At 42.3% G+C, this 26,104-nt stretch overlaps 1 protein-coding gene across 5 annotated transcripts in view; it reads right to left on the bottom strand.

Moving 5' to 3' along the window:
* LOC147019985 (cadherin-15-like) overlaps window positions 1-26,104 on the bottom strand; it is a 74,097-nt gene that overhangs the window by 12,943 nt on the left and 35,050 nt on the right. For 3 of the 5 annotated variants that reach the window (XM_085894888.1, XM_085894884.1, XM_085894886.1), the window contains exons 9-13: window positions 25,755-25,900; window positions 23,480-23,713; window positions 13,511-13,753; window positions 12,267-12,418; window positions 8,371-8,532 (exon numbers count right to left, since the gene is read on the bottom strand). In XM_085894888.1, the coding sequence (XP_085751014.1) occupies window positions 8,371-8,532; window positions 12,267-12,418; window positions 13,511-13,753; window positions 23,480-23,713; window positions 25,755-25,900 (937 nt within the window). Of the gene's footprint in view, window positions 1-4,388; window positions 5,036-8,370; window positions 8,533-12,266; window positions 12,419-13,510; window positions 13,754-23,479; window positions 23,714-25,754; window positions 25,901-26,104 lie in introns of those variants that run through there. The other 2 variants (XM_085894885.1, XM_085894887.1) reach the window with 2 other exon arrangements.

The following is a 26,104-nucleotide window of genomic DNA, read 5'->3' as shown; positions in this document are numbered from 1 at the left end:
TCTTCTTCTTCTTCTTCTTCTTCTTCTTCTTCTTCTTCTTCTTCTTCTTCTTCTTCTTCTTCTTCTTCTTCTTCTTCTTCTTCTTCTTCTTCTTCTTCTTCTTGTTCTTCTTCTTCTTTTTCTTCTTCTTGTTCTTCTTGTTGTTCTTCTTCCTCCTGCCGGCACACCATCTTTCTTCTATTTGAGATGACTCACTCTCTCCATTACCTTCACGATTTCTTCCTTCAACCTTCCATTCCCGAATCTTACCCGAATTCATTTTCCCGAAATCTTCATAAATCCATCAAAAATTAATAATTTTCCTTGCATCCTTTTGATCTATAACACCTCCTGTAACCACGTGTCTCTCTCTACACTCTTCCTGATACTTTTCATCAACCCAGTAGCTTCACTCTGCATTTACCATTCCAAATTCACCATACACCTCCACGATTTTACTTCCACCATCCCTTTTCTGAATGTTATGCAATCCTTATTCAAAATAAATAAATAAATAAATAAATAAATTCACTTTTGACAATACACCTCCCGTAACCACGTGCTTCTCCCTCAACCAAGCGATCTGTTTCCACCCTTTGCGATTACCGATCTAAATTCACCATTCATCTCACAATTTTTTTTCTACAACCTCTCCATTACCTAATCTGATGAAAACTCTCACAAAAAATAACAATAATAATAAAAATGATCTATTATAATGCATCATCTTCCTCTTTCACACATGTGGTTCTCATTACTGTATCATAATGCACTACCGTTCTTCTATTTCAACAGACTGCTCTCAATTCGACCTCTCCTTCATACCTTGCCGAAAAAATCCAACTCTTACAATGTTTCTTCTCTCCATTCCCTTAATTCACCTTTATTGCATCCCTCAAGAAATGTCTTTAATCGCATCTCTGAACTAAAAAAATTAAAAACACACTATGCAATGAATGTTCGCTTTCCATCAACCATTCTTTTTTTCCAACTTCAGTGCCACCTCATCCCTCTCACATCTCCCTCTCAAAGCAACCATCACACTCTTCTCCCTCCAAGCTTCCCTCTCAACTTTCTCAAAAACTCCCCCCTCACCTTTCTCCCTCAACTCTCCCCACTCACCCTTCTCCCACCATTCACCCCCCTCACTCACCCTTCCCAAAGTTGCCCCTCCTCACATCCACAAAGCTGCCTCCTTCTCCTGCCCTCTCACCTCCAGCTCTTCACTCCACCTCCTCAAATCCTCAACTGCCTTCTGCCCCCTCTCCCCCAGCACGACAGAGCCTTTTCTCGTCTTCATCCAGCCCCCTCCCCTAGCTATTCTGCAATCCCCAACACTCTTTCAACAACCCTACTTACCTACCCCCTTGTCCCTTGTCCTACCCTACCCCTCCCCTCCCACCCCTGCACCCAAGGCCTCTTCCCCTCCCTCTTCATTAACAGTGTGGACCTCAAATATCCGGGGATTTCACTAAAACCTGACAGATCTTTCCAGAGAGGTTGCCACTGACAAACCAGACATAATCTGCCTCACAGAAACTTTCCTCCCTGAGAACGTCTCTGACTCCCAAGTATCTCTCCCTGGTTACTCCCTCCTCCGGTATGACAGACCTGAGCCTCGTCCTGGTGGAGGAGTTGCTCTCTTCATCAAAGACTCTATTCCTCACTCTCCATGCACTGCCCTCACTCCCCCACACCCCCAGGAATACCTCTGGCTATGCTTCCCCTCCACTCCCACCTCATGTTTATATGTGTACTGTTCCGTCCACACCTCACTATCCGAAAACATGGACCATCTTCTATCTTCTCATCCAAACTCTCTCTTCCTCTTATGTGACGACTTCAATTGTCATCATGCCAGTTGGCTAGGTGGTGTGGGTACCTCTCTCACCTGTCATGGCACTTCAGCAAAAGCTTTCTGCGACTCATTGGGACTTACTCAGTCAACTTCCCGACCTGGATCTCAACCAATGGTACTCCATCTCTTCTGGATCTGATTTTGACAAATTTCCCTGACAATATCTGCTGTTCTTCCTCCACTCCAATCGGTTCTTCTTACCACGTTCTTGTCAAAGTGGACATCTCTCTGGCTATTATCAGAGAAACACCTCACCGCCGTCGAGTCTGGCATTTCACTCAAGCCGACTGGTAGGGTCTCCAAGCAGCCATAAAACTTCTCAACTGGTCTCCCATCGCTATTTTCTCCAACATCAACTCATCCTGGGAATTCCTTAAAAGAAACTTGCTCTCCCTCATGCACAGATTTATCCACTCTAATCTTCAGTTGGTCGAGCATTCCTCATGCCCATGGTTCACGGAAGGTTGTGGCGAGGCAGTTGTCCTGAAACAACTTGCCTTTGCCTCATGGAAAGCAAACCCAACTGAGGGCAATCTCAGTTCCTTCCATAAAGCTCGGAACAAGAGTGTATCTACCCTCAGGAGAGCCAGAAAGCAATATCTTTATAATCTCAAGTCTGAACTCGCAAACCTCTCTCCCTCCTCCAAATCCTGGTGGCGTCGAATCAAATCTGTTTCTGGTGTATGTTCCCCCTCCACCCCCCCCCTTACCTCAAATTGCCGCACTGCTGACACCACACGTGAAAAGGCTGAATGCCAAAAGTCAGTGTTTGCATCGAAATCTTGTGTCCGAAACCCATCGCTTTCAGTACCCACCTTTCCCAATCGCTCCCAACTGTCCCTGGACTCTGTGTTCTTTTCTTCTGACAAGGTGGAGAGCTTGCTGTCAAACCTCGATTCAAATTCTGCAACCAGTCCAGACGGCATCAGCCCACATGTCCTAAAAACCTGCTCTTCTGCTCTTGCTCACCCGCTGTCTGTTCTATTCACCCTCTCATTTGCTCAAGGTCATCTGCCATCTGCTTAGAAATCAGCAAACATTACCACCCTGCATAAAAAGGTGCAAAAATAGATCCCTGCAACTACAGACCAATCAGCCTTCTCCCAATCATCAGCAAGGTTATGGAATCCATCATCGCTTCAGACATTAAATCCTTCCTCTTCTCCAATGGCCTGATTTCCGTTCATCAATTTGGTTTCCGACCAGATCATTCTACCATGGATATGCTGCTCCTCCTCTCCCAACAATATATGGAGGTCCTCAATGCCAGACATGAAATCAGAGCAATCTCCCTTGACATATCATGTGCTTTTGACATGGTCTGGCACCCTGCTAACCAGACTCTCTTCCTCTGTTATTCAAGGCAATCTCCACTTGTGGCTCACAGACCTTCTCTCCTGTCACAGCAACTATGTGGCCCTTAATGGAGTTCTTTCATCTCCTCTTCCTGTCCAGGCAGGAGATCCTCAAGGCAGCATTCTGGGCCCTGTTCTTTTTCTGGTTTTCATCAACGATCTCTCCAACTCTCTGGAAAATCCTCTTTGTCTCTTTGCTGATGACTCCACCCTCTGCCGTACCATCGTGCATCCCTCACACTGGCAAGCAGCAGCTAATTCATTCTGCAGATCTGGGTAAAATCACAAACTGGTCCAACTCGTGGAACATCTTTCAATCCTGATAAATCTCACACTCTTACCATGTCTCTCCGAAAGGACCCTCTGGAACACCCTCCCCTTCCCCCAATCTACTTTCTCAACAATCCTCTGGAAGAAGTCCTTTCTTTCAAGCTTCTGGGTCTCACTATCTGCCATGATCTTTCCTAGGAAAGCCACATTTCCAACCTCACCTCCAAAGCCAGTTGCCAACTGGGAATCCTCCATCGTGCAAAATCCTTCCTCGGCCCACCTGAGTTCCTGACCACATCCAAAGCTTGTGTCCGCAGCCTGATGGAGTACTGCTATCCCCTCTTGGCTGGTGCTCCTGCCTCTCACATTTCTTGGCTTCACGCAGTGTAAACCAAGGAATGTCGGAGCATTGGTATCTCTTGTGACGAGGCTGAGTCTTTGGGCCTCTCACTCTCCCACTGCAGGCAGGTCAGTGGTCTTTCTGTCTTCTACCATTTCCTCTCCAGTCTTGCCCCCCCCGCCTACTCTGTCTGCAATTTGTCCCCTCCATATTTCTGCAGGGCGCTCAAGGTCCGCCAACAACCCCCTTCTGGTAAAACTACCAAAATCATGAATCGCTGCTCACTTTCACTCTTTCATTCCTCTTTTTCCCCACCTTTGGAATAAACTCCCTTACTCTGTTCAATCTCATTCTTCCCTCCAGGCCTTCAAAACAGCTGTTCACCACCACCTCTTATCGTCCCCCATTCAAATCATTAATCTTTTCTTCCCCCATTAATCCACCCCAAACCCACCTCCTTCAAATTCCCTGCTTTCCTTCCTGAAAGTCCCCATCTTGTATATCCCGTGTTCCCCGCCCCATCCCTCTCCCTTCCACAGATCTCCTAATGTCTCTGTTCCCCACTGTTTTGTCCTTCCCACTCCTGCCCCCCTTGTGTCATGCCCCCGTTGCTGTGCGTTGTGTGTTAGCTCTCATACGAGCCTTGACAAGGGATACAAAAAAACCTGATTGGATAGCTTTATTGCAAAGATTAGATTGGTAGGTTGAAAATCAATCACAATGAATCCTTGTTTGTTCTCATACTGGCAGGCTTGGTGAATTATGGTACTGATTCATCGACTAATGGGAGGTGATAGGTGTATGCTTTCAGAACATTGTTCATTTTATGCCCAATAGATCACCAGGAAAGGTTATTTGCTACTGTGGTTGATATCGGTGAAGACCTTCCCTACTTCTGTGAATGGGCTGGCAGGATGGCATCGGGGTACACACACTCCCTTCTAAGCTGTGAAGCCTGGGTTATAATCCTGACCCAGCGATAAACTGTCACCCCAGTGTTTCACAGACAGGGTGATTCATTAATTCTCAGATGGACATTAAGCTGAGCATTGCGTCTGCTGACATGAGTTGGTGTATGTTAAAGATCCCACGGAGTCTTTTGCATAACAGTAGGTGCGCTATTGCTGGCACCATGAACAAATTCCAAATTACTACTGTAATCAGCAGCAGAGGGAACTGCATCAGCAGCACAGTCGCACCCTCAACCAATGAGGCGACCCACACAGCCTTATGCTGCATACAAAATAAGATGACCAATGTAAATGTTGCCTCCATCCTGCTATATGACAACACAGACACAGATAATTACAGACATACATTTGCTTCCAAGGTAGCTTATGTTCAGCACAATTGTGTTCTTTTTCTACTTTCGCAATCTGTGGATTCGTTTTCTTATGATTTTATCACCAGTTGTCCGATTGTGGTTAAAATGAATTGGCAGGATCGACCGATCAATATATTTGCTCTCCATGCTTTAAGCTTTGATTCAGTGCCAAAGACATTAATTTGGTTTCATAATGTCTTATGATATTCGTAATGCATTGAAAACTGAGTGGCAAGCTTGGCCATTCCTTGGGGGCACTGAAAGTTAACGACTAAATTTGGACTTGTATCAGTCACCTGAAGCCCAGACTTGGAAGTGCTAGAAATGATATTCCTTTTTTTTTTTTTTTTTTTTTTTTTTTTTTTTTGTATACCTTGGTCGAGGCTCGTATGAGAGCTAACACACAACTCACAGCAAGGAGGCATGAGACAAGAGGGGCGGGAGTGGAAGGGACAAAACATTGGGGAACAGACACAGGTGAACTGTGGAAGGGAGAGGGATGGGGATGGGACGGGGAACATGGCGAGGGGAAGATGGACATTAAAGGGACTTTCAGGAAGGAAAGCAGGAGAATTGAAGGAAGTGGGTTTGGGTGGATTATCGGGGGTAGAAAAGATCGAGGATTTGGATGGGGGAAGATAAGAGGTGGTGGTGAACAGCTGTTTTGAAAGCCTGGAGGGAAGAATGGGAAAGAATAGAGTGAGGAAGTTTATTCCAAAGGCGGGAAAAAAGAGGAATGAAAGAGTGAAGATGAGCAGTGATTCGTGATTTTGGTAGTTTTACCAGAAGGGGGTTGTTGGCGGACCTTGAGCGCCCTGTGGAAATGTGGTTGGGACAAATCGCAGAGAGAGCAGGGGGGGCAAGGCTGGAGAGGAGTCGGGAGAAGACAGAAAGACCACCGACCAACCTGCGGTGATTGAGTGAGAGGCCCAAAGACTCAGCTTCATTGCGGGAGATGCCAATGATCTTAAAAGCCCTGGTTTCGACAGCGTGAAGTCGAGAAAGGTGGGAGGCAGGAGCACCAGCCCAGAGGGGAGAGCAGTACTCCATCAGGCTACGGACAAAAGCTTTGTAAGTGGTCAGGAGCTCAAGAGGGCCGAGGAAGGACTTTGCACGACGGAGGATTCCCAGTCGGCGACTGGCTTTTGAGGCGAGGTTGTAAATGTGACTTTCCCAGGAAAGGTCATGGCAGATAGTGAGACCCAGAAGCTTGAAAGAAAAGACTTCTTCCAGAGGATTGTTGAGAAAGTGGATGGGGGGGTTTTGTAAACGGTCCTTTCGAAGAGACATAGTGAGAGTGTGAGATTTGTCTGGATTGAAAGACATGTTCCACGTGTTGGACCAGTTTGTGATTTTATCCAGATCTGCAGTGAGCGAAGAAGCTGCTGCTTGCCGGTCTGAGGGATGACAGATGGTACGGCAGAGGGTTGAGTCATCGGCAAAGAGAAATAGAGGATTTTCCAGAGAGTCCGAGAGATCATTGATGAAAACCAGAAAAAGAACAGGGCCCAGAACGCTACCTTGAGGAACTCCAGCCTGCACAGGAAGAGGGGATGAAAGAACTCCATTTAGGGCCACACGTTGACTGCGACAGGAGAGGAAGTCTGCGAGCCATGAGTGGAGATGGCCTTGAATACCATGGGCAGAGAGTTTGGTGAGTAGGGCAGGGTGCCAGACTGTGTCAAAAGCACGTGATATGTCCAGGGATACGGCTCGGATTTCCTGTCTGGCATTGAGGACCTCCATCCATTGATGGGAGAGCAGTAGCAGCATATCTAGGGTAGAGTGACCTGGTCTGAAACCAAATTGATGATTGGAAATCAAGCCATTGGAGAAGAGGAAGGATTTCATGTCTGGAAGCGATGATGGATTCCATAACCTTGCTGATGATTGGGAGAAGGCTGATTGGTCTATAGTTACAGGGATCTGTTTTTGCACCTTTTTATGCAGGGCAGTGATGTTAGCAGATTTCCAAGCAGATGGCAGATGACCTTGGGAAAATGAGAGAGGGTGAATAGAACAGAGAGAGGGTGAGCAAGAGCAGAAGAGCAGGCTTTGAGGACACGTGGGCTGATGCCGTCTGGACCGGTTGCAGAATCTGACTCGAGGTTTGAAAGCAAGCTCTCCACCTTGTCAGGAGAAAAGGATACAGAGTCCAGGGACAGTTGGGTGCGACTGGGTAAAGTGGGTAGAGATAGTGATGGGTTTGGGACACAAGATTTAGCTGCAAACACCGAGTTTAGACATTCAGCTTTATCACGTGTGGAATCAGCAGTGCGGCCATTTGAGGTAAGGGAGGGGATGGAGGGGGAACATACACCAGAAACAGATTTGATTAAACGCCACCAGGATTTTGAGGAGGGAGAGAGGTTTGAGAGTTCAGACTTGAGATGAGAAAGATGTTGTTTTCTGGCTCTCCTGAGGGTAGATACACACTTGTTCCGAGCTTTGTGGAAAGAACTGAGATTGCCCTCAGTTGGGTTTGCTTTCCATGAGGCAAAGGCAAGTTGTTTCAGGACAACTGCCTCGCCACAAGCTTCAGTAAACCAAGGGTGGAGGAAGGGTAAGACAACTGAACACGAGAGGGGATAAATCTGTGCATGAGGGAGAGCAAGTTTCTTTGAAAGAATTCCCAGGATGAGTTGATGTTTGAGAAAGTAGTGATAGGAGACCAGTCTGTAAGTTTGATGGCTGCTCGGAGACCCTGCCAGTCGGCTTGAGTGAAATGCCAGACTCGACGGCGGTGAGGTGGTTCTCTGATAACAGCCAGAGAGATGTCCACTTTAATAAGGACGTGGTCAGAAGAACCAATTGGAGCGAAGGAAGAGCAGCAGATATTGTCAGGGAAATTTGTCAAAATCAGATCCAGAAGAGATGGAGTACCATTGGTTGAGATCCGGGTCGGGAAGTTGACCGATTGAGTCAGTCCCAATGAGTCACAGAAAGCTTTTGCTGATGTCCCATGGCAGGTGAGAGAGGTACCCACACCTAGCCAACTGGCGTGATGACAATTGAAGTCGCCACATAAGAGGAAGAGAGAGTTTGGTTTCCTTAGTAAGGCAGTGGGATTTGTGCACTCAAACCGGTGAAATTCACAATAAAGACTTTCATTTTTATATCACGATATTTTGCATGCAATTGAAATGTGAAGACATGTAAACTTCACGCAACAATTTTAGCAACATAAAGCCATGTACAAACGTTTAAAATAAAAGATTATGCTGATGAAATAACTGCCTTGTACCTGCTTGATGAACTCCTCCATGTCATCGGTGTTCTTCATGTCAGCGACTGGGCGCTCTGGTTTGACATTGTCTATGTTTCCAGGCCACTTATCTGGTTCAGCCAACCAGGTGGCAGTGCTGGACAGACTGGCTGCCCTCAGCTTATCAAGGTCATAAGCATCCTGAGCAAGTGAGAAGTCCACAGGGAAGTAATGTGTGTTGTGATGGAGATGAAAAAAAAGGAACAAGAGCAGGATTAAAACAAAGAGAGGAGGGGAATGTGGAAGAGCAAAAAAATTTTTTTTAGCAGTGATTAATGAATATGGGATGCATCATTAGGGATAAACACAGCAAATCTCACGGGATAGGATAATAGAATCATTGGAAATACATTTAATTCTGCCATGTGAAGGATTTTAACTAAAAACCAGGTAGTTATGATAATTCTCCTGAGACTCGCTCAGTATTGAAAAAACAGATAATCCAATCTTTCAACCGGATTTGAGCCCACAACCTCAAGGATGTTAAAATGAGAGCTAATATGACAATGGCACCAACTTGAAGGGAATAGTGTAGAGCCCTGTGAAAGAAGATGGAAGTCAGTGTCACAGATGCACGGCCTTTTAATTTTCCTGTCACTGTGATTTAGCGAAACATTAGCTGCTTAGTAAAAGCAGATAGATGTGTTAATTAAAAGACAGCAATGACAAGAAAAGTCCATAAAACGGTATACGATGGGAGAGAATGGCAAAACTACGATGGATTCAATTATCGAATTAAAGTCATCGTTTTAGGAATGTAAAATATCTATCTCTCGAGTGAATGCAGATTTGACCAAGTTTCAAGTAAATACTCCATCCAATGGTTGCATCATTATTTAGGCATGGTTCTGCTGTTGAGTGGCCCCTTGTAAATTAGAGCCAATATTCAGAATTTGGAAAGGGTACCAGCTATCAACACATAATGGCCTACTTTAATCACAGAGTGAAGCACAGAAGAGGATTGATTTTAATTTTTTTTCATTAACATTACCAGGGAAGGAAGGAAGAAAGGGTCAAATGGGAAGACTAGGAGCCCCCCTCCCCTCCCTCGCTGGATCGAAAGGGAAAGAAAGAAAACGGGGAAATACAATCAGGATGGGGGTGCGACAGGTGATTGGCCCATAGTAAAATGTAGAGGTGGTGATGAGCTTGAAGAAACTCTGCAGAGAAACGAGGAGCGTTCCAGATGGCACTGACGGTGCAAATTAAGTGGCCTCGGAGGGGCTTCCCAAAATCCCGTGCTCAGCTCGGTCATGAACTGGCAGAGAGGGCACCCAAGATTATGCACCAGGTTATGAGGCAGCCTCCCATGGTGCTACGTCCGAGTTCGGGCCTCTAACCTTCTGTCGGCAAGCCTGTGGGAATACCGACTGCAATGGTATCCTCTATCGTGCACTGCAGCCCAGGAATACGACATTTAAGGCAGAAAGAACCCCAAAAAAACCCACAACCCCCTGCTCCAATCCGACATCCTGCTCCAAGAGCTTGCAACAGAACCAATGTTCCATGAGAGGCTCCTAAGCGAAATCTGGTGGTACCACTCCAGGCAGCTATGAGCAGCTGACCACCTATAATTCCCTCAAAAGCGAGTGATTCCATTTGAAATTTAATATTACTACTACACCCACTCCCTATGGGATGGATCATGTTATTATCCTCTCTGAGGTATATAGATTACAGTACATCTAGGCTCGGGTCCGTTAGTCTGTGGGGGAGGGGACAAACATACCCTGTCTCAAGAACGTTGGGTTTCCTCCCTTTCAGCTTAGTGTTAAACAGCGGAAGCGACTGTTTAAAAAGGGCAATCGTACATGTTTGTGGTTTATCATGTTTTTTTTACTTCCGGTAGAGGTGCCCCATAAAACACCACAACAATAAGCTAATTTATATGTTAACACAGCATTTGTCCAAGGAGGAAAAACCTCTTGGAGAGGTACTAATATTGTTTTGTAATAACATTAATATTATGCTATTATTATTTGGTGGTCGCTAGACTGCCGTTATTCTCAGGTTTTCCGTCTGTCTGTATGTATGTAATGGACAGCTCTGGAGGCCAGAGGAGTCAACCGATTTTGATGAAACTTGACAGGTAGGTTCATACCAGGATCTAGTTATATGCTTTTGAGCACCGTTGCTATGGACGCCACCGTTGCCTAGCAACGGGACTTTGACATTTTTGAGAAAATCTGAAAAATATTTATATATATATATTTTTTTTTTCGAAAATCAAAAATCGGCTTCCGCACTTTTATGCGCACTATAATCAACCTCTTTGTCAAAAAATTTCAGCCCGATCCGTTAAAAACTGTATGACTAGTATGCAATTATTTAGCGACCACCCACGTCGCCTACCGGCTTGTTCGTGTTGTTAGTACCCCATGCACATGAAGTGAAAAGCGGGGTTGAGCAATTGATTCATGTCTGCCCATCTGTCTGTCTTAGTTTATGATCGAGGAACAGCTTACTCAAATCGAATGTTATATTTTGAACACAAATCGGAATGTGAATGGGAAGACAAATTTGCCGTTTTACCGTACTTTTGTTCCGAGTTTGTCCTGATCACGCATGCACAGAGAGGAGTGAGATAACATGTTTACTCCATCTGCCTGCCTGGCAGTGAATCAAAATTGAAAATAACTCCAAACAGGAAACCTACTGTTTTTAAGGATGTTATAAAGGACATAAACAACAGGCAAGATGAACTAATGTAATGTATTAAATAAAGTGATGTAATAGTGTGAGGAACGTGAATGTTTTTTTACTTAATGAAGGCCCCCTAGGACTATGTACGATGCCAATTGACACTGCATTCGATTGTGATCAATAAAGCCACTATCGCCTAAACTGCAGCTCAACGTCGTCTTATTAAAGTGTATAAGGGTGATAATACAAGACTGCTTCATGAATGCTAAACTTCGGGATTTTTTTTTAATAATCTTTAAAATCATTATTTTATTAAAATGTAAGTAGAGTGTTATACTTGAACACTGTATGGGGTATCGTGTTCTATGAACTCTCTAGTTACTACCTCTGCCACCGAAGGTCTGTTTGTTGGGTCGCCGAAATAGGTGACCTTTATTGTCAGTAATTCTGTCTGTTTGTTTGGATGTTTGTTCGTTTGTCATCATCATAATTGGTAGTAAACTTGGGTGGATTTTGACCAAACTCAGGTGGTAGGTACATCTTCTGACCTAGTGCTTTGGAAATTTGATGGTTGCTAGGGACTTTTTGAAGCATTGGCAGGCTCGTTTAGAGGTAGGGTACTCATACAACTTATATAATCCGAGTTCGATTGTCAACAGAATAAGATCCCATTCGAAACAGTCATCCCCATAGCTGGCAATCAGAGTGTTGCATCATGGAGTATGTAGCCTTTTCAGATGGGTATTAAGCCGGCTGTCTCATTTATTAGCACTCTCTTGTGAAAGTTAAATAATAATCCATTGCATCTCCTGAAAAAAGAAGGTCATTGTGTGCCATTGCTGTTGCCTTTACAGCAGAAGGAACTTGCCCTTCTCATGTGCCCTATGAAAAGGGCAAATTTTGAATTCCTTCTTCTTCTTCTGCTCAGGCAACAATAAACCTCAAAGTGCATTTGATTCTAAAATTGCTTTGGCACCTACTCTCTAATTACATGGATATATGGAACATGATATACGTAATGATTTTCTTCCTGTCATGCATTCTTGTTGAAAGGATCCTTCAAAACTCGCATTTTAAGGATCCCATGTCATAGTTTTCTTTTATGCTTTTGAAAAATTATATATATATTTTTTTCATTTACACGTCCATCCAATGCTACCTCATCATTCTCATCTTACATCTCATCCAGTCCAGCTGCCTCACCAACTTTATCTTCCACTCTCCTATCTTACCTGATCTTGCTCGCCTCCACCCTGATCATCATAGTGTAGGACGTTATCTCTTACATCACTATCGGAGCTGCGGGATAGCACAGTCTTCACCAACGTAGTGGTTCTGGAATCTTGAAAGCACATCAGGCATGCCATCACTAGAAGACACAACACTGCAACAGCACAAGACAATTAATGAACCAGTTCAATCATTCAGATGCACATTACTCTTAACAAAGCGTCGATGCGGCTAGAGCAATTCCTGAGCAAGGGCTATGCTTGGTGGCTTGCTGTTGCCTTCGCAGAAATCAGTCAGAGCAGAAATATGGAATTTGTTCAGAGTGACAGCGACAACTCGCCTGCTCTTTGCGAGAACACCTGTGCGGTCTTTAATGTCCACTAACAACCAATGTTGGCAGATGGGTCCTCCGGTTTAATACATGTCCGATGGTCTGTGCACACAGTGATGCCCCACCCTGCTTGCGGAACAACAGGATGACAGTTGATTGCTGGGTCGAGATTCAAACCCAGGAAAGACGGTTCAGAGGCCAGTGCACACATCTCGAGGCTATCCTGCCAGCCAAATTAAATGTCTCCCAAAGATAACCGCAGTACAGTGTATAGCCAAACATTTGTGCAATTGGTCAAAGGTGAAACATCTGTACAAATCAAAATCATTAACATTTGAATCAAGGAAATATAAAGGAATACAAGGAAACAGAGACACAGGATGAGGCCAATTGGTGAATCATCCTTGTGCCATACCAATACTACCGTGCTCCCACCTACTCCTGCTCATGTTACTTATACAACTAACCACAAGAAGATACTTTTGGAAGGATACTGGGACACATTGGCCGACTCTTTTTGAAAGATACCGTGGGGTCTTAACGTCCACAATGTAAGTACAGATGGGACAGCCAAATTTACGTCCCCTTCCAAAGGATTGTTTATTTCATCACTACTGAAAAAAGCCCCTCCGCTCCAATCAGAACTGTATTGTTTACTTAAATCTGAACCAGTCAGAAATCAATTCCAGACGAGACAGCTCTCTGGAAACCATGCCATGAACAGAGTGAATCTACAGCACGAAGGGGCACGTATTAAAAACACTTGTCTGATAGCAAAAAGCATAAGTAGCAAACGACATGACGCAAACCCATATATTGTTGTAATTGTTTGAAATGATTTGTGACTTTGGTTAGATTCGGGAAAACCGATAGTGAGGTCGAAAATGTATTGGCACTGTAATGCAAATGTCTCACCTAACAATGAAACTATCGAAATGACAATGGCCACAATGGCTCCAAAACTAAGACTGAAAATCGGGCCTGCCACCGCCGCTGCCAATCTCGTGCAGTCACCGTTCGAGTCACATTCGCACAGTGACAGGTTGAGTGAGCGCCGGGCAGTGAGAGCTGGAGTTCCAGAATCAGAGACGAGGAAAGGCAGCAGGTACGAGCCAATTGGCATTTCCTCGACTTGCAGGCCCAACAGAGCATGTGTATCTGCAGCAGTAAGGGTCAGGCAAATGTCATAGGCTGTGACATTAAGCCCATCTAGCCTCCAGAATGTATTTATAGCATCACAATATCTTTGCTTTTTAGTATTCAATATTAATTAGTCGATTAATGTGCAATCTCTTCAGCCAAACCAAACTGATTCAACAGACTTGAAGGACATCACTTTTGCCATCTAGTGGGGCAACTTAGCATAACAATTGTGCATTTTGTGAGGAAAGCACCAAATTTGGCACACTAGTAGTTTATCATATTATGAACAGATTTGGATATTGGGCCATCTCAAAATTTTTGATGGCAGTGGAAAATGGCTGCCACAGCCATCAGCGGCTGAATTTGAGATGGCCCAATATCCAAATCTGTTCATAATATGTTAGGCTACTAGTGTGCCAAATTTGGTGCTTTCCTCACAAAATGCACAATTGTTATGCTATATTTAGCTAAGTTGCCCCATTAATATCTTAACATCAACCACATGAAGTGAAAACCAAGTCCCAAGTGGGCCAGATCATGTGGACCAGTCTAATTCCCTATCTTAAGGTAAAGAGTATGGTACATCTACAGCATACAAAAGAAACTGCTTTGGTACAGTAGCACCAACACTCGATAAAGAGTATGGTTCATCATCATCATCATCATCATCATCATCATCATCATCGTTGGTATGTTTGTTTTTTGTTTTTTAGCAATGTGAGGGTGAGAGTGACAAATACTACTGTGGTTTTAACATCCCTTTGAGGTTTTTTTTGTATTCAAAGTCGAGGCTCATAGAGGAGATAGACAATGAAACAGATCAGGCATAACAGAACAAAACTAGAAAGCATCTAAAAATGCAAAGCTAGTCCGTATCCACTTTGTACTCAAACTAAACTTGCGAAAAACAACATAAAAAAAAATCTTGTACATTTTAGTTACGAGTGCACCCACCCCCTCCAGGAGTGGCAGAAAGGGTCATGTTATTATCCTCTCTGGGGTATATAGATTACAACAGATCTAGGCTCGGGTCCGTTAGTCTGTGGGGGAGGAGATAAACATACACTGTCTCAAGAACCTTGGGTTTCCTCCCTTTCAGTTTAGTGTTATACAGCAGTAACGACTGTTTAAAAAGGTAATCCTTCTTGATATGTGTTTGTGGTTTATAATATTTTTTTACTTCTGCAAGGGGTACCCCACGAAATGCCACGATAAGCTATTTATTTACGTTAACACGACATTTGTCCAAGGAGGAAAACCCCCTTAGGGAGAGCGCATATCATTACTTATTAATATTGTTTTGTAATAACATTGATATTGTGCTACTATTATTGGTGTTGTTATTACTTTTGTTATTAGAAGTGGCCTTACAAAAATACCACGATTAGCTATTTTAACACGGATATTCACATTAACGCAGATTTTTCCCAATGCAGAAAACCACCTTGAGGAGAGTTGAGGGGGGGGGGGGCTTTAATCTCCCTGTCAAGTTTGGTTGAGATTGGATATGTAATGACCTAATGTATCACAGTCAAACAGACAGACACCAAATTGTGTATTTTAGTTGGAATTGTGTTCTCCATATTCTCATAATAAAGGTTTGTTGAAAATTTGATGACAAAAGCTCAATTGGCAAAAAATATTATGGCTTGGAAAGACACACTGAAGCTCAATGGTAAATAAATAAAGAAACATGGAAGCGATTTATTAAAAAAAAACAAAAAAAAACGGTTCATCGTTCATCTCATGCTTGATGCCCTGCGGTGGGGCTAATAATGGCAATTTATAGTTAAAATGACTTTGCCCTTTCACGTTTTGATCCAATTTTTAATTATTTTCTCCATATTCTCATAATAAAGGTTTGTTGAAGATTTGATGACAAAAGCTCAATTGGTAAAACATTATGGCATGGACAGACACACTGAAGCTCAATAGCAAATATATAAACACGGAAGCTATTAAAACAGTTCATCTCATGCTTGATGCCCTGTGATGGTGTTTACAATGGCGATTTGTGGTTCATATGATTTTGCCCTTTCACATTTTGACCCAATTTTTAGCTCACCTGGAACGTAGTTCTGGGGAGCTTATGACATGGCGCACCGTCTGTAAGTCCGTCCGTCTGTCCGTCCACAAACATTTGCAACTTTTTTTCTGAAAGTACACAGACGATTTTGATGAAGCTTGACCACAACCTTCACCACCCAGTATGTACCAAAGTTTGTTCACGGCATTAAAAAAAAAAAATCGGACCCTAAGGGGATTTACTGGGGGTTGCCCCCGAAAATATGTATTTGCTTTCTTTTCCGAAACCATACACACAATTTTGATGAAACTTGACCGCAACCTTCATCATTTGTGATGTATCAATAATTATTTTTCCACATTCCCTTAATAAAGGTTTGTTGAAGATTTGATGACAAAAGCTCAATTGGTAAAAATGTTACGGCCTGGACAGACACACTAAAGCTCAATGCAGTAAATAAACTAGAGGGGGAGCACTCGGTCGAGTGCAAAACCTCCGCCGCCAATACTGCTGGGTCACTTAAGTGAACCTGATATCCTATTCATTGTAGGTCAAACCGGATCAGACTCTACTGAACCACGATTGAATAAACTAAACTAGATCGACACGTATGTAGAAATGCCAAAAAAAAAATCGAAATTTTTTTGAAAAAAAGTTGCAAAAATTTGTTTGTTTTTTCTCTAACAATTTTTTTTTGGGGGGGGGTTGGAAATCACTTAAAACATGTAGAAATGCAAAAAAAAAAATTCAAATATTTTTCAAATATAATCGAAATTTTTTTGAAAAAAAGTTGCAAAATTTTCTAAGTTTTTTTTTTGGACCAAGTCCAAAATCTAATGGCGTGATCCTTGGACCATACCTAATCCCCCCACCAAGTTTCGTCGAAATCCGTCGAGGAGTTTTTCCGTAATGCTGTTCACAAACAAACAAACAGACGGGTGAAAACAGTAACCTCCATCCATCTTCGATGGCGGAGGTTAACTAGAGGGGGAGCACTCAGGAGAGTGCAAAACCTCTGCCGCCAATACTGCTCGGTCACTCAAGTGAACCTGATATCCTATGCATTCAATTTAACGTCAACAGTGCTCACAGGGTTATAGTTTGCAACTTTCCCTTTTACTTTTAACTTTTACATACTCAATTCATTCGTCATAACTTGATTTCTTGAGACAGAAATTGATTTTACCTGGGGAATATCCACCTGAAGTTCCAAAATCAGCCGCAATTATAATTTTGGCATGTTTTTTTGTTGGAAATCACTTATAACATGTAGAAATGCAAAAAAATCGAAATTTTGTTGAAAAAAATTTGCAAAATGCTTTTTCTCTAACAATCTCTTTTTTAGGGGGGGGGGGGTTGGAAATCACTTACATCATGTAGAAATGCAAAAATCGAAATCGAAATTTTGTTGGAAAAAAAGTTGCAAAAATTTTTTTCTCTAACAATTTTTTTTTGGGGGGGGGGTTGGAAATCATTTAAAACATGAAGAAATGCAAATAAAAAAAATTCAAATATTTTGTCAAATTGGCCGCCATAGCGGCCATATTGGATTTAGGAGCAACTCCAAAATCTAATGACATGATCCTTGGATCATACCTAACCCCCCCCCCCACCAAGTTTCGTCAAAATCCGTCAAGGAGTTTTTCCGTAATACTGTTCACAAACAAACAAACAAATAAACAAAAACCAATGTCACCCGCAGGGTGACCCGTATCTTGCTAAAAGGTGACCACGTGTGAATTCTTTAAGGTCCCACTGAGGTGAACAGAGCTGCTATCCACCACGAGCGACTCCTTGAGGAATATCTGCCTACGAGAGATTCCGATGAGAATCGTTCTACAGAGTAACCATGAAAAATATGCGTTTGCCTCATAACGTCACCAAATGACGTCATAATGTCTCAAGCTTGACATATCTAGAAAGCACTCATCGAGGTGTTCAATTTGAGGTACTACACGATATGGTTCCTAAAACTTGAAAATTTGACCTTGGGGTCAAATATGTTTGACCTTAGGCACTAACCATGAAGGTCAAGGCCAATCGCCACCAAAAATTAATCAGCTGAGCGCCAGACCATATACTACATTCCCATGAAGTTTGAAGACGATCCGATCAAAATTACTCAAAAAAATAAGGGTTTCGTCGACTCCCCTGATTTGTGACAAAGTGACCTTGACCTTCAAAATTTTGTGCGCTGAAAGGGACCTCTATAGGCCTCTGATATGCGAAGTTACAAAAATTTCCAATGATAACTGTGCTCTGCAGAATTTTTTATGCGTGATTACAGACAAACAAAAAAAAAACATACAAGCTGACTAACATATCTTGCAAAAACTTCGTTTTGGCAAGATAACAAACAGAAAGGGGTGAAAACAGTAACCTCCATCCATTTTCGAAGATGGCGGAGGTTAATAAACAAACATGGAAACGATTTTATGAATGGTTCATGGTTCATGGTTCATCTCTTGCTTGACGCGCTGTGGCAGGGCTAATACGGACTATATATAGTTAATATGACTTTGCCCGTTCACATTGTGACCCAATTTTTACACATTTTTCCCATTTTCTCATAATAAAGGTTTGTTCAAAATTTGATGATGAAATCAAAATGGTAAAAAAAAAAAATACACCCGTGCGGGAGTGACGGTCATCTCTGCGAGAAACAAGCATGAGTTCCTGTTACTAGGGCGTAGTGTTCTCGGGTCAGGAGGGATTTTTGGCCAACTTTGAAGTCACGTGACGCGAAAACGAAAGCGAATATCGAAAATCAGGCCCGACCAAATCTAGATATTGTCCCATAGATTGATATGCCACAATCAAATTCAAGATAACTTAAGAAATGTAGGAGATAGATTTTGAAAATCGTCATTTTGCAACTACATGAAGCAGTTTTCGCAAAATTCAAAGTCACATGACGTGTACGTATTCGGAGATATCGGTATTCTTTCGAATGGACATGAAAGACAAGGTCAGCTGCTATGCAATGACATCATTCACTAACTTTTACCTTGCCCAGTAGAGAATATATAGCCTCCTGAAGGTAGGGCCGTTTTTGCAAACTTTGAAGTCACATAACGCGAAAACAAAAGCGAAATTTGAAAATCCATCCCGACCAAATTTAGATATTGTCCCATAGATTCATATGCCACAATCAAATTCAAGATCGCTTGAGAAATGTAGGAGGAGATCGATTTTGAAAATCATCATTTTCGCATTTTTTGCCAACTTTGAAGTCACGTGACACGAAAACGAAAGCGAATATCGAAAATCTGACCTGACCAAATTTAGATATTGCCCCATAGATTCATATGCTACAATCAAATTCAAGATCGCTTAAGAAATGGCGGACGAGATATAATTTGAAAATCGTCATTTTCGCAACTTCAAAGGCCTCGTGACCTTGACCTTGACCTTCGGTGACCTTGAAAGTCATACCGTCGTGTACGTCTCATCGAGCTCTATCAGGATCACTAATGACCAGATCTCCCGCTTCAACTTCATTGTGAACGGACGGACGGATCGAAGGACATCGACACCCATATTATTAGGTCATGCTCGAAGAGATGACCTAAAAAGGTATGTCCTGGACGGACACACGCACTAGTAAAACCCCATCTCCCGCTGTGCTGGGGGGACGGGCTTATAAACAGTAGAAGGAGAGGGGGGAAGCACACCAACAGCAGGGTTGAGGGACAAAATAGAGGGAGACTTGGACAAGTAAGGGATGTGGAGAAGAATGAGGGGTAGGGGAGGACACATGGGGTGAACAAGATGGATACAGGAGCAAATTCTCAGGAAGGAAAAACTGGAAATTTGGAAGGAAGTGGGTTTGGAGAGGATTAACAGGTGTAGAAAAGATCATGGTTGTGGATGGGAGATGACTTGAGATGGTGGTGCACAGCTATCTTGAAGACCTGGAGGAAAGAATGAAATTGAAGAGAATGTTGAAGTTGGTTCCACAGGTGGAAAAAATGAGGAATGAAAGAGTGGAGGTGAGCAGTGAGTTTTCCTGACCTGTCGAATGCCAAACCACTGCCTAACTAGAAACACCAACATTTACAACAGATAAAAAGCTGATCAAGTACTTATGATTGTGTTAGAGTTATTAACATTTCCAATAACATGTCAACAAAATACTGTACTGTACTTTTAGATTATTGCTCAAAACAGTATTATGGTCAGCACACATCAGATGCTTTATCTCTGAATTTTCATGAATGGAATATAACTACATCCTGCTATCTCTGTTGTTTGATGAGTGTCACAGAGGCTCTATATGCTATAAACATCCCGTTCTTTACAAACACTGATTGCCTTGTCAATATAAAGCACGATAAACCTTCTTGATGGCTGAGTTGATGTGTGGCAAACTTCCTTTTTGTGTCTTAAGTTGTGCAAGCTCTGACGATGAAATATTTAGAAGAATGCCATCTATCACTACATGATTGGCTGGATGGATGAATGGCGATATCATTACTATGAGATTGGCTGGATGGATGAATGGCGATATCATTACTATGAGATTGGCAGGATGGATGAATGGCGATATCATTACTATGAGATTGGCTGGAGGGATGAATGGTGATATCATTACTATGAGAGTGGCTGGATGGATGAATGGCGATATCATTACTATGAGATTGGCTGGATGGATGAATGGCGATATCATTACTATGAGATTGGCTGGATGGATGAATGGCGATATCATTACTATGAGATTGGCTGGATGGATGAATGGGAACATCATTACTATGAGATTGGCTGGATGGATGAATGGTGATATCATTACTATGAGAGTGGCTGGATGGATGAATGGTGATATCATTACTATGAGATTGGCTGGAGGGATGAATGGTGATATCATTACTATGAGATTGGCTGGATGGATGAATGGCGATATCATTACTATGAGATTGGCTGGAGGGATGAATGGGAACATCATTACTATGAGATTGGCTGGATGGATGAATGGCAACATCATTACTATGAGATTGGCTGGATGGATGAATGGCGATATCATTACTATGAGATTGGCTGGAGGGATGAATGGTGATATCATTACTATGAGATTGGCTGGATGGATGAATGGCGATATCATTACTATGAGTGGCTGGATGGATGAATGGCGATATCATTACTATGAGATTGGCTGGAGGGATGAATGGTGATATCATTACTATGAGAGTGGCTGGATGGATGAATGGCGATATCATTACTATGAGATTGGCTGGATGGATGAATGGCGATATCATTACTATGAGATTGGCTGGATGGATGAATGGCGATATCATTACTATGAGAGTGGCTGGATGGATGAATGGCGATATCATTACTATGAGATTGGCTGGATGGATGAATGGCAACATCATTACTATGAGATTGGCTGGATGGATGAATGGGAACATCATTACTATGAGATTGGCTGGATGGATGAATGGGAACATCATTACTATGAGATTGGCTGGATGGATGAATGGGAATATCATTACTATGAGATTGGCTGGATGGATGAATGGCGATATCATTACTATGAGATTGGCTGGATGGATGAATGGCGATATCATTACTATGAGATTGGCTGGAGGGATGAATGGTGATATCATTACTATGAGAGTGGCTGGATGGATGAATGGCGATATCATTACTATGAGATTGGCTGGATGGATGAATGGCGATATCATTACTATGAGATTGGCTGGATGGATGAATGGCGATATCATTACTATGAGATTGGCTGGATGGATGAATGGGAACATCATTACTATGAGATTGGCTGGATGGATGAATGGGAACATCATTACTATGAGAGTGGCTGGATGGATGAATGGCGATATCATTAGTAAGAGATTGGCTGGATGGATGAATGGGAACATCATTACTATGAGATTGGCTGGATGGATGAATGGGAACATCATTACTATGAGATTGGCTGGATGAATGAATGGGAACATCATTACTATGAGATTGGCTGGATGGATGAATGGGAACATCATTACTATTAGAGTGGCTGGATGGATGAATGGGAACATCATTACTATTAGAGTGGCTGGATGGATGAATGGGAACATCATTACTATGAGATTGGCTGGATGGATGAATGGGAACATCATTATTATGAGATTGGCTGGATGGATGAATGGGAACATCATTACTATGAGAATGGCTGGATGGGATGGATGAATGGGAACATCATTACTATGAGAGTGGCTGGATGGATGAATGGCGATATCATTAGTGAGATTGGCTGGATGGATGAATGGGAACATCATTACTATGAGATTGGCTGGATGGATGAATGGCGATATCATTAGTGAGATTGGCTGGATGGATGAATGGGAACATCATTACTATGAGATTGGCTGGATGGATGAATGTTTATTATCATTATTATTGCCATATGATTGGCTTTTGTTTGTGCATGAAAGGTGATCGTTATTGTGTGATTAGCTGGCGAGATGAATGACGATCATCCTCAAGGTTTGTGGATCGAATTTGTTTTTTTAAGAAGAAATACTTGATCTGTTATGTAATTGGTAGAGTGGAGTTGGGAGGAGGGAGGTTGTGGTGAGGTGGTGCTCAGAGGTGGTGCACTCGCTCGCCTTTTGAGCCGTCTTGTCTGCGCGTCTGTTTTCCCACCCAACTATAACTCGCCACTCAGGTATTTCGCAGGAAAAGCATTCCATCAATGAGTATACCGTCCTGCAGAAGCACATTAAGCTGGGTGTCCCATCTGCTAACATTCCCTGATGGATGTTAAAGATACTATGGTACATTTTAGAACAGAGTAGGTCATTGTGTGGGGGTACCCTGCTCAAATTCCTGCCCTAAAGTGCAGGGGCACCACTTCAGCAGCACAGGTGTTCCTCAGCAATGACACAACCACTGGGCAGAATTCATCATTGAATCCTGATGCAATATATGCATTCCCGACAACAAATGTATGCTTGGCAGACTGCAGCACACACAATGGGTTTGGGAGCCCACAAGCTTTTGTGCATCTGACAAAATACCATTATATTAATTATTATGATCAATCCCAACTACTACAATTATTTCTGTATTGGTGAATATTGTGCAGCTGCAATCTATTGCTAATTACCTACACCACCGAAGGTACCAAAGGTTACGTTTTCATCCCTGTCTGATTGTCTGTGAGCAGGATTTCTCAAAAAAGTTGAGGATGGATTCGGACGAAATTCGGTGGACAGGTTGGTCGTTTAACGTGGCCAAATTGATTCGATTTGGGGGAAGATCCAGATCCGGATCCGATAATTTTTTTTCAGTGATTCTTCGCCATTGAAAGATAAGATATGAGGCCCAAAACGACATATTGCTTGACATCTAAAAAAAAGTTGTGGATGAGTTTGGTAGGTGACAAGAACAAGCCGATTCGATTTTGGTTCAAGTCGGGATCAAGATCCGGCCTATCGGTGGGATACAAAACGTATACTGTCCAGCCTGGCGAAGGTATGCGCTCTATCAAGTGCCATTCTGGTTATGTGTGCATTTGATTTTCAATCAAACTTTTTTTTCCCCTTTAAAATCCTACAGATCTCTGTGAGGTACCTTGGATAAGTGTAACAACAGGAGCCATGAACAAAAATCAAAAAAATTGATGATTATGGTCGTATAACAGTTGTTATCGGAATCATTAGTTCGCAAATGATTGCCAATTTGTCACATGTGAAGCTGTGTTAAGCTTTGCCAGCTTGTACCATTGATGGGTGTGAGAGTCCAATTTCTGCTCAGGTTTTGTTCCTGGTTCAGGTAGAAATGGAAGGGGTCAGCTTGCGGATGTGCATCACCATCAACAGCAGTGAGTAATAAACCGGAGGAGAGATCACGCATGTGGCATATCTGGGCACGTGCGGGAGTCAACTCAGGTGCAAAATCATTCACTTCTCGAAGATACAAGTGCAGTGTTGTGGTCCCTGTGGCAGGTGGAGATCCTGTCGGGGAGGTGGGGGGGGGTGAAGCCTCAATTTATTTCAGTTATTTACACATGTAACTTTTCATGTTCCAGCCATGTTTCACTTTTGGGCTGATTTGTTGTGTTTATCAAAATAAGTTGGAGTTAATGAATGTGAGGGGGGTGGGGGGGAGGGGGGGCAGGGAGGCAACATCCCTATAGCAGTATCAAAATGTGAAAGACCAAGTTTGGATCGATTTCTTCATAATCATAACCTCAAAACATTGTTTGTGATATCCCTGTTTATAAAAGATGCAAAAGTGGCCAACTATGAAAAGAAACAAGCAGCCCAAATTTACTGTAACTAGAAAGCATCTCAAGGTCCACGTCGGCTTTGTATTCGAACAAAACTTGACGAAAACGACATTTACAAAAAAATTGTACATTTCATTAATTTGTGTTGTACACAATCTCATAATGAAGGTTTGTTTGGAGATATGATGACAAAACCTCAATTGGCAAAAATGTTACGGCCTGGACATACGCACTGAATCTCAACGGTAAACGAGGATCTTGATTGAAACATTTATGGTTGGGTCTACCACTTCACCAATGACGTCATCCTTAAAATCCTCCTTTTCCCACTGGGAGTAGAATAAGATGTGCCATGTTTTAATTTTTGTCCGATCATCAGGATCCGGATCCGATAATTTTCAAGTGATTCATCACCATTGAGAGATTTGACTCAACTAATATATAACAGGATTTCTCAAAAAGTTGTGGACGGATTCAGATGAAACTTGGTGGACATGTTGATTTGATTTGGTGAAGATCCGAATCCGGATACGAAAGTTTTTTGATTTTTAAAATGACTTCACCATTGAGAGATAGGGCCAAAAACGATATATAGCAAGATATTTCAAAAATGTATTGGGCCCGATATGTTCTCATGGATCAGGCATTCCGTGGCGGAGGTATGCGCTCTACCGAGTGCCTTTCTAGTTTACACTGTATTTATTGTATTTACATGTATATTTCAATGTTAACATGTTTTATATATATATATATATATATATATATATATATATATATATATATATATATATATATATATATATATATATATATATATATATATATGCTTATTTATGGCGACCGTCGATCTTCTTCGATATATTCTCAAAGTCCAGGAACTGAACCCCCCACTTTCCCATTGGCCCTTGGTTTCCACAATCGCGGTTTCAACTATCACGGCATTTTCCAGGAACTTAATCCCCATGATATTGGAGGGTTTTTTTGTGTAATTTTTTAATCGTTTTGTATTTAATCCAATTTGGCTGCCATATCATGTGATCTATGTCACAATTATGAAAATATTCTCCATGGGGTGTCGCTCCTACCCTGAAAATTTTCTGCTGATCGGATTAGTGATTACTTGGAGAGAAAAAAATGGTAAAAAGATTTAAAGCAAAAAAAAAAAAGGCAAAAAAGGGTCGAAGAACAACAATAATAATGAAAATTGATGATATTACGTCATGCTGATCTTTGACCTTTTGACTTTTTAACAAAATTATTAATTTGTCTTCTCCATATGTTCATAATAAAGTTTTGTTGAAAATTTGTTGACATAAGCTCAAATGATAAAAAAAAGGTTTTGGCCTGGACAGACACACAGCCAGATACACAAACACACAAAGAGAAGTGATTGTAAAACCCTGCCTCCCACTGAGCATGGGATGGACTAAGGAGTACGTTGGTTATGCAGGAAGCAAAGCAAACAGTGTTACCACTCAAAAAAAATAATTCCAACGTGAGCACCTGGAATGTCCCAAGATTTTCCAAGCTTGCGTAGATCATTACACGCCCATTCTTAACTCATTAATTTGAATCAAATTATCAAGAAATCTAGCTGTCTTGATAAAGGAGTCTCGATTTTCAAAGATGTTGGTAAATTCTCCCAATCAGTGGTAACACTGCAAGCAAAGCAAAATAATCACAGCCAAGTGCACTGATCAGAAATTCAACAACCCAGCACCTTCACCAACAAGATGCAACGGCCTGGAACGATTGACAACTCTTACCAGAATCAACGGCGAGAACAAGTGCACGGTATGTGATGTTGCCAGCCAGGGGTTCCAAATACTTGTCCATGTCATGCCTCAGGGTTACATCCCCACTCTCCCTGTCCACATCCAGTGAGCCCGATGGGTCATCTGCCAATTCATATCTGCCAACACCAAGATAGTTTCATCACTACATGATTATGAGGCGACGTACAGTGTAATGAGTCCTTGATGGGATGAAATGTGATGAATTATTTCATTCAGATGCGTCTATTATATGATGCGGCAAGTTTGGTCACCCATTCAAGAGCGGGTCATTTAGACTTCGGCAAAACACCAAGAAGATTGATGTTTAGAGCTGCAACAAA

This window comes from Eptatretus burgeri, chromosome 9, assembly GCF_056783735.1.
Source record: "Eptatretus burgeri isolate ZD-2024b chromosome 9, Ebu_testis_v1, whole genome shotgun sequence".
Classification (NCBI taxonomy): Eukaryota; Metazoa; Chordata; class Myxini; order Myxiniformes; family Myxinidae; genus Eptatretus; species Eptatretus burgeri.
This window is presented reverse-complemented; position numbering and strand designations above follow the sequence as displayed.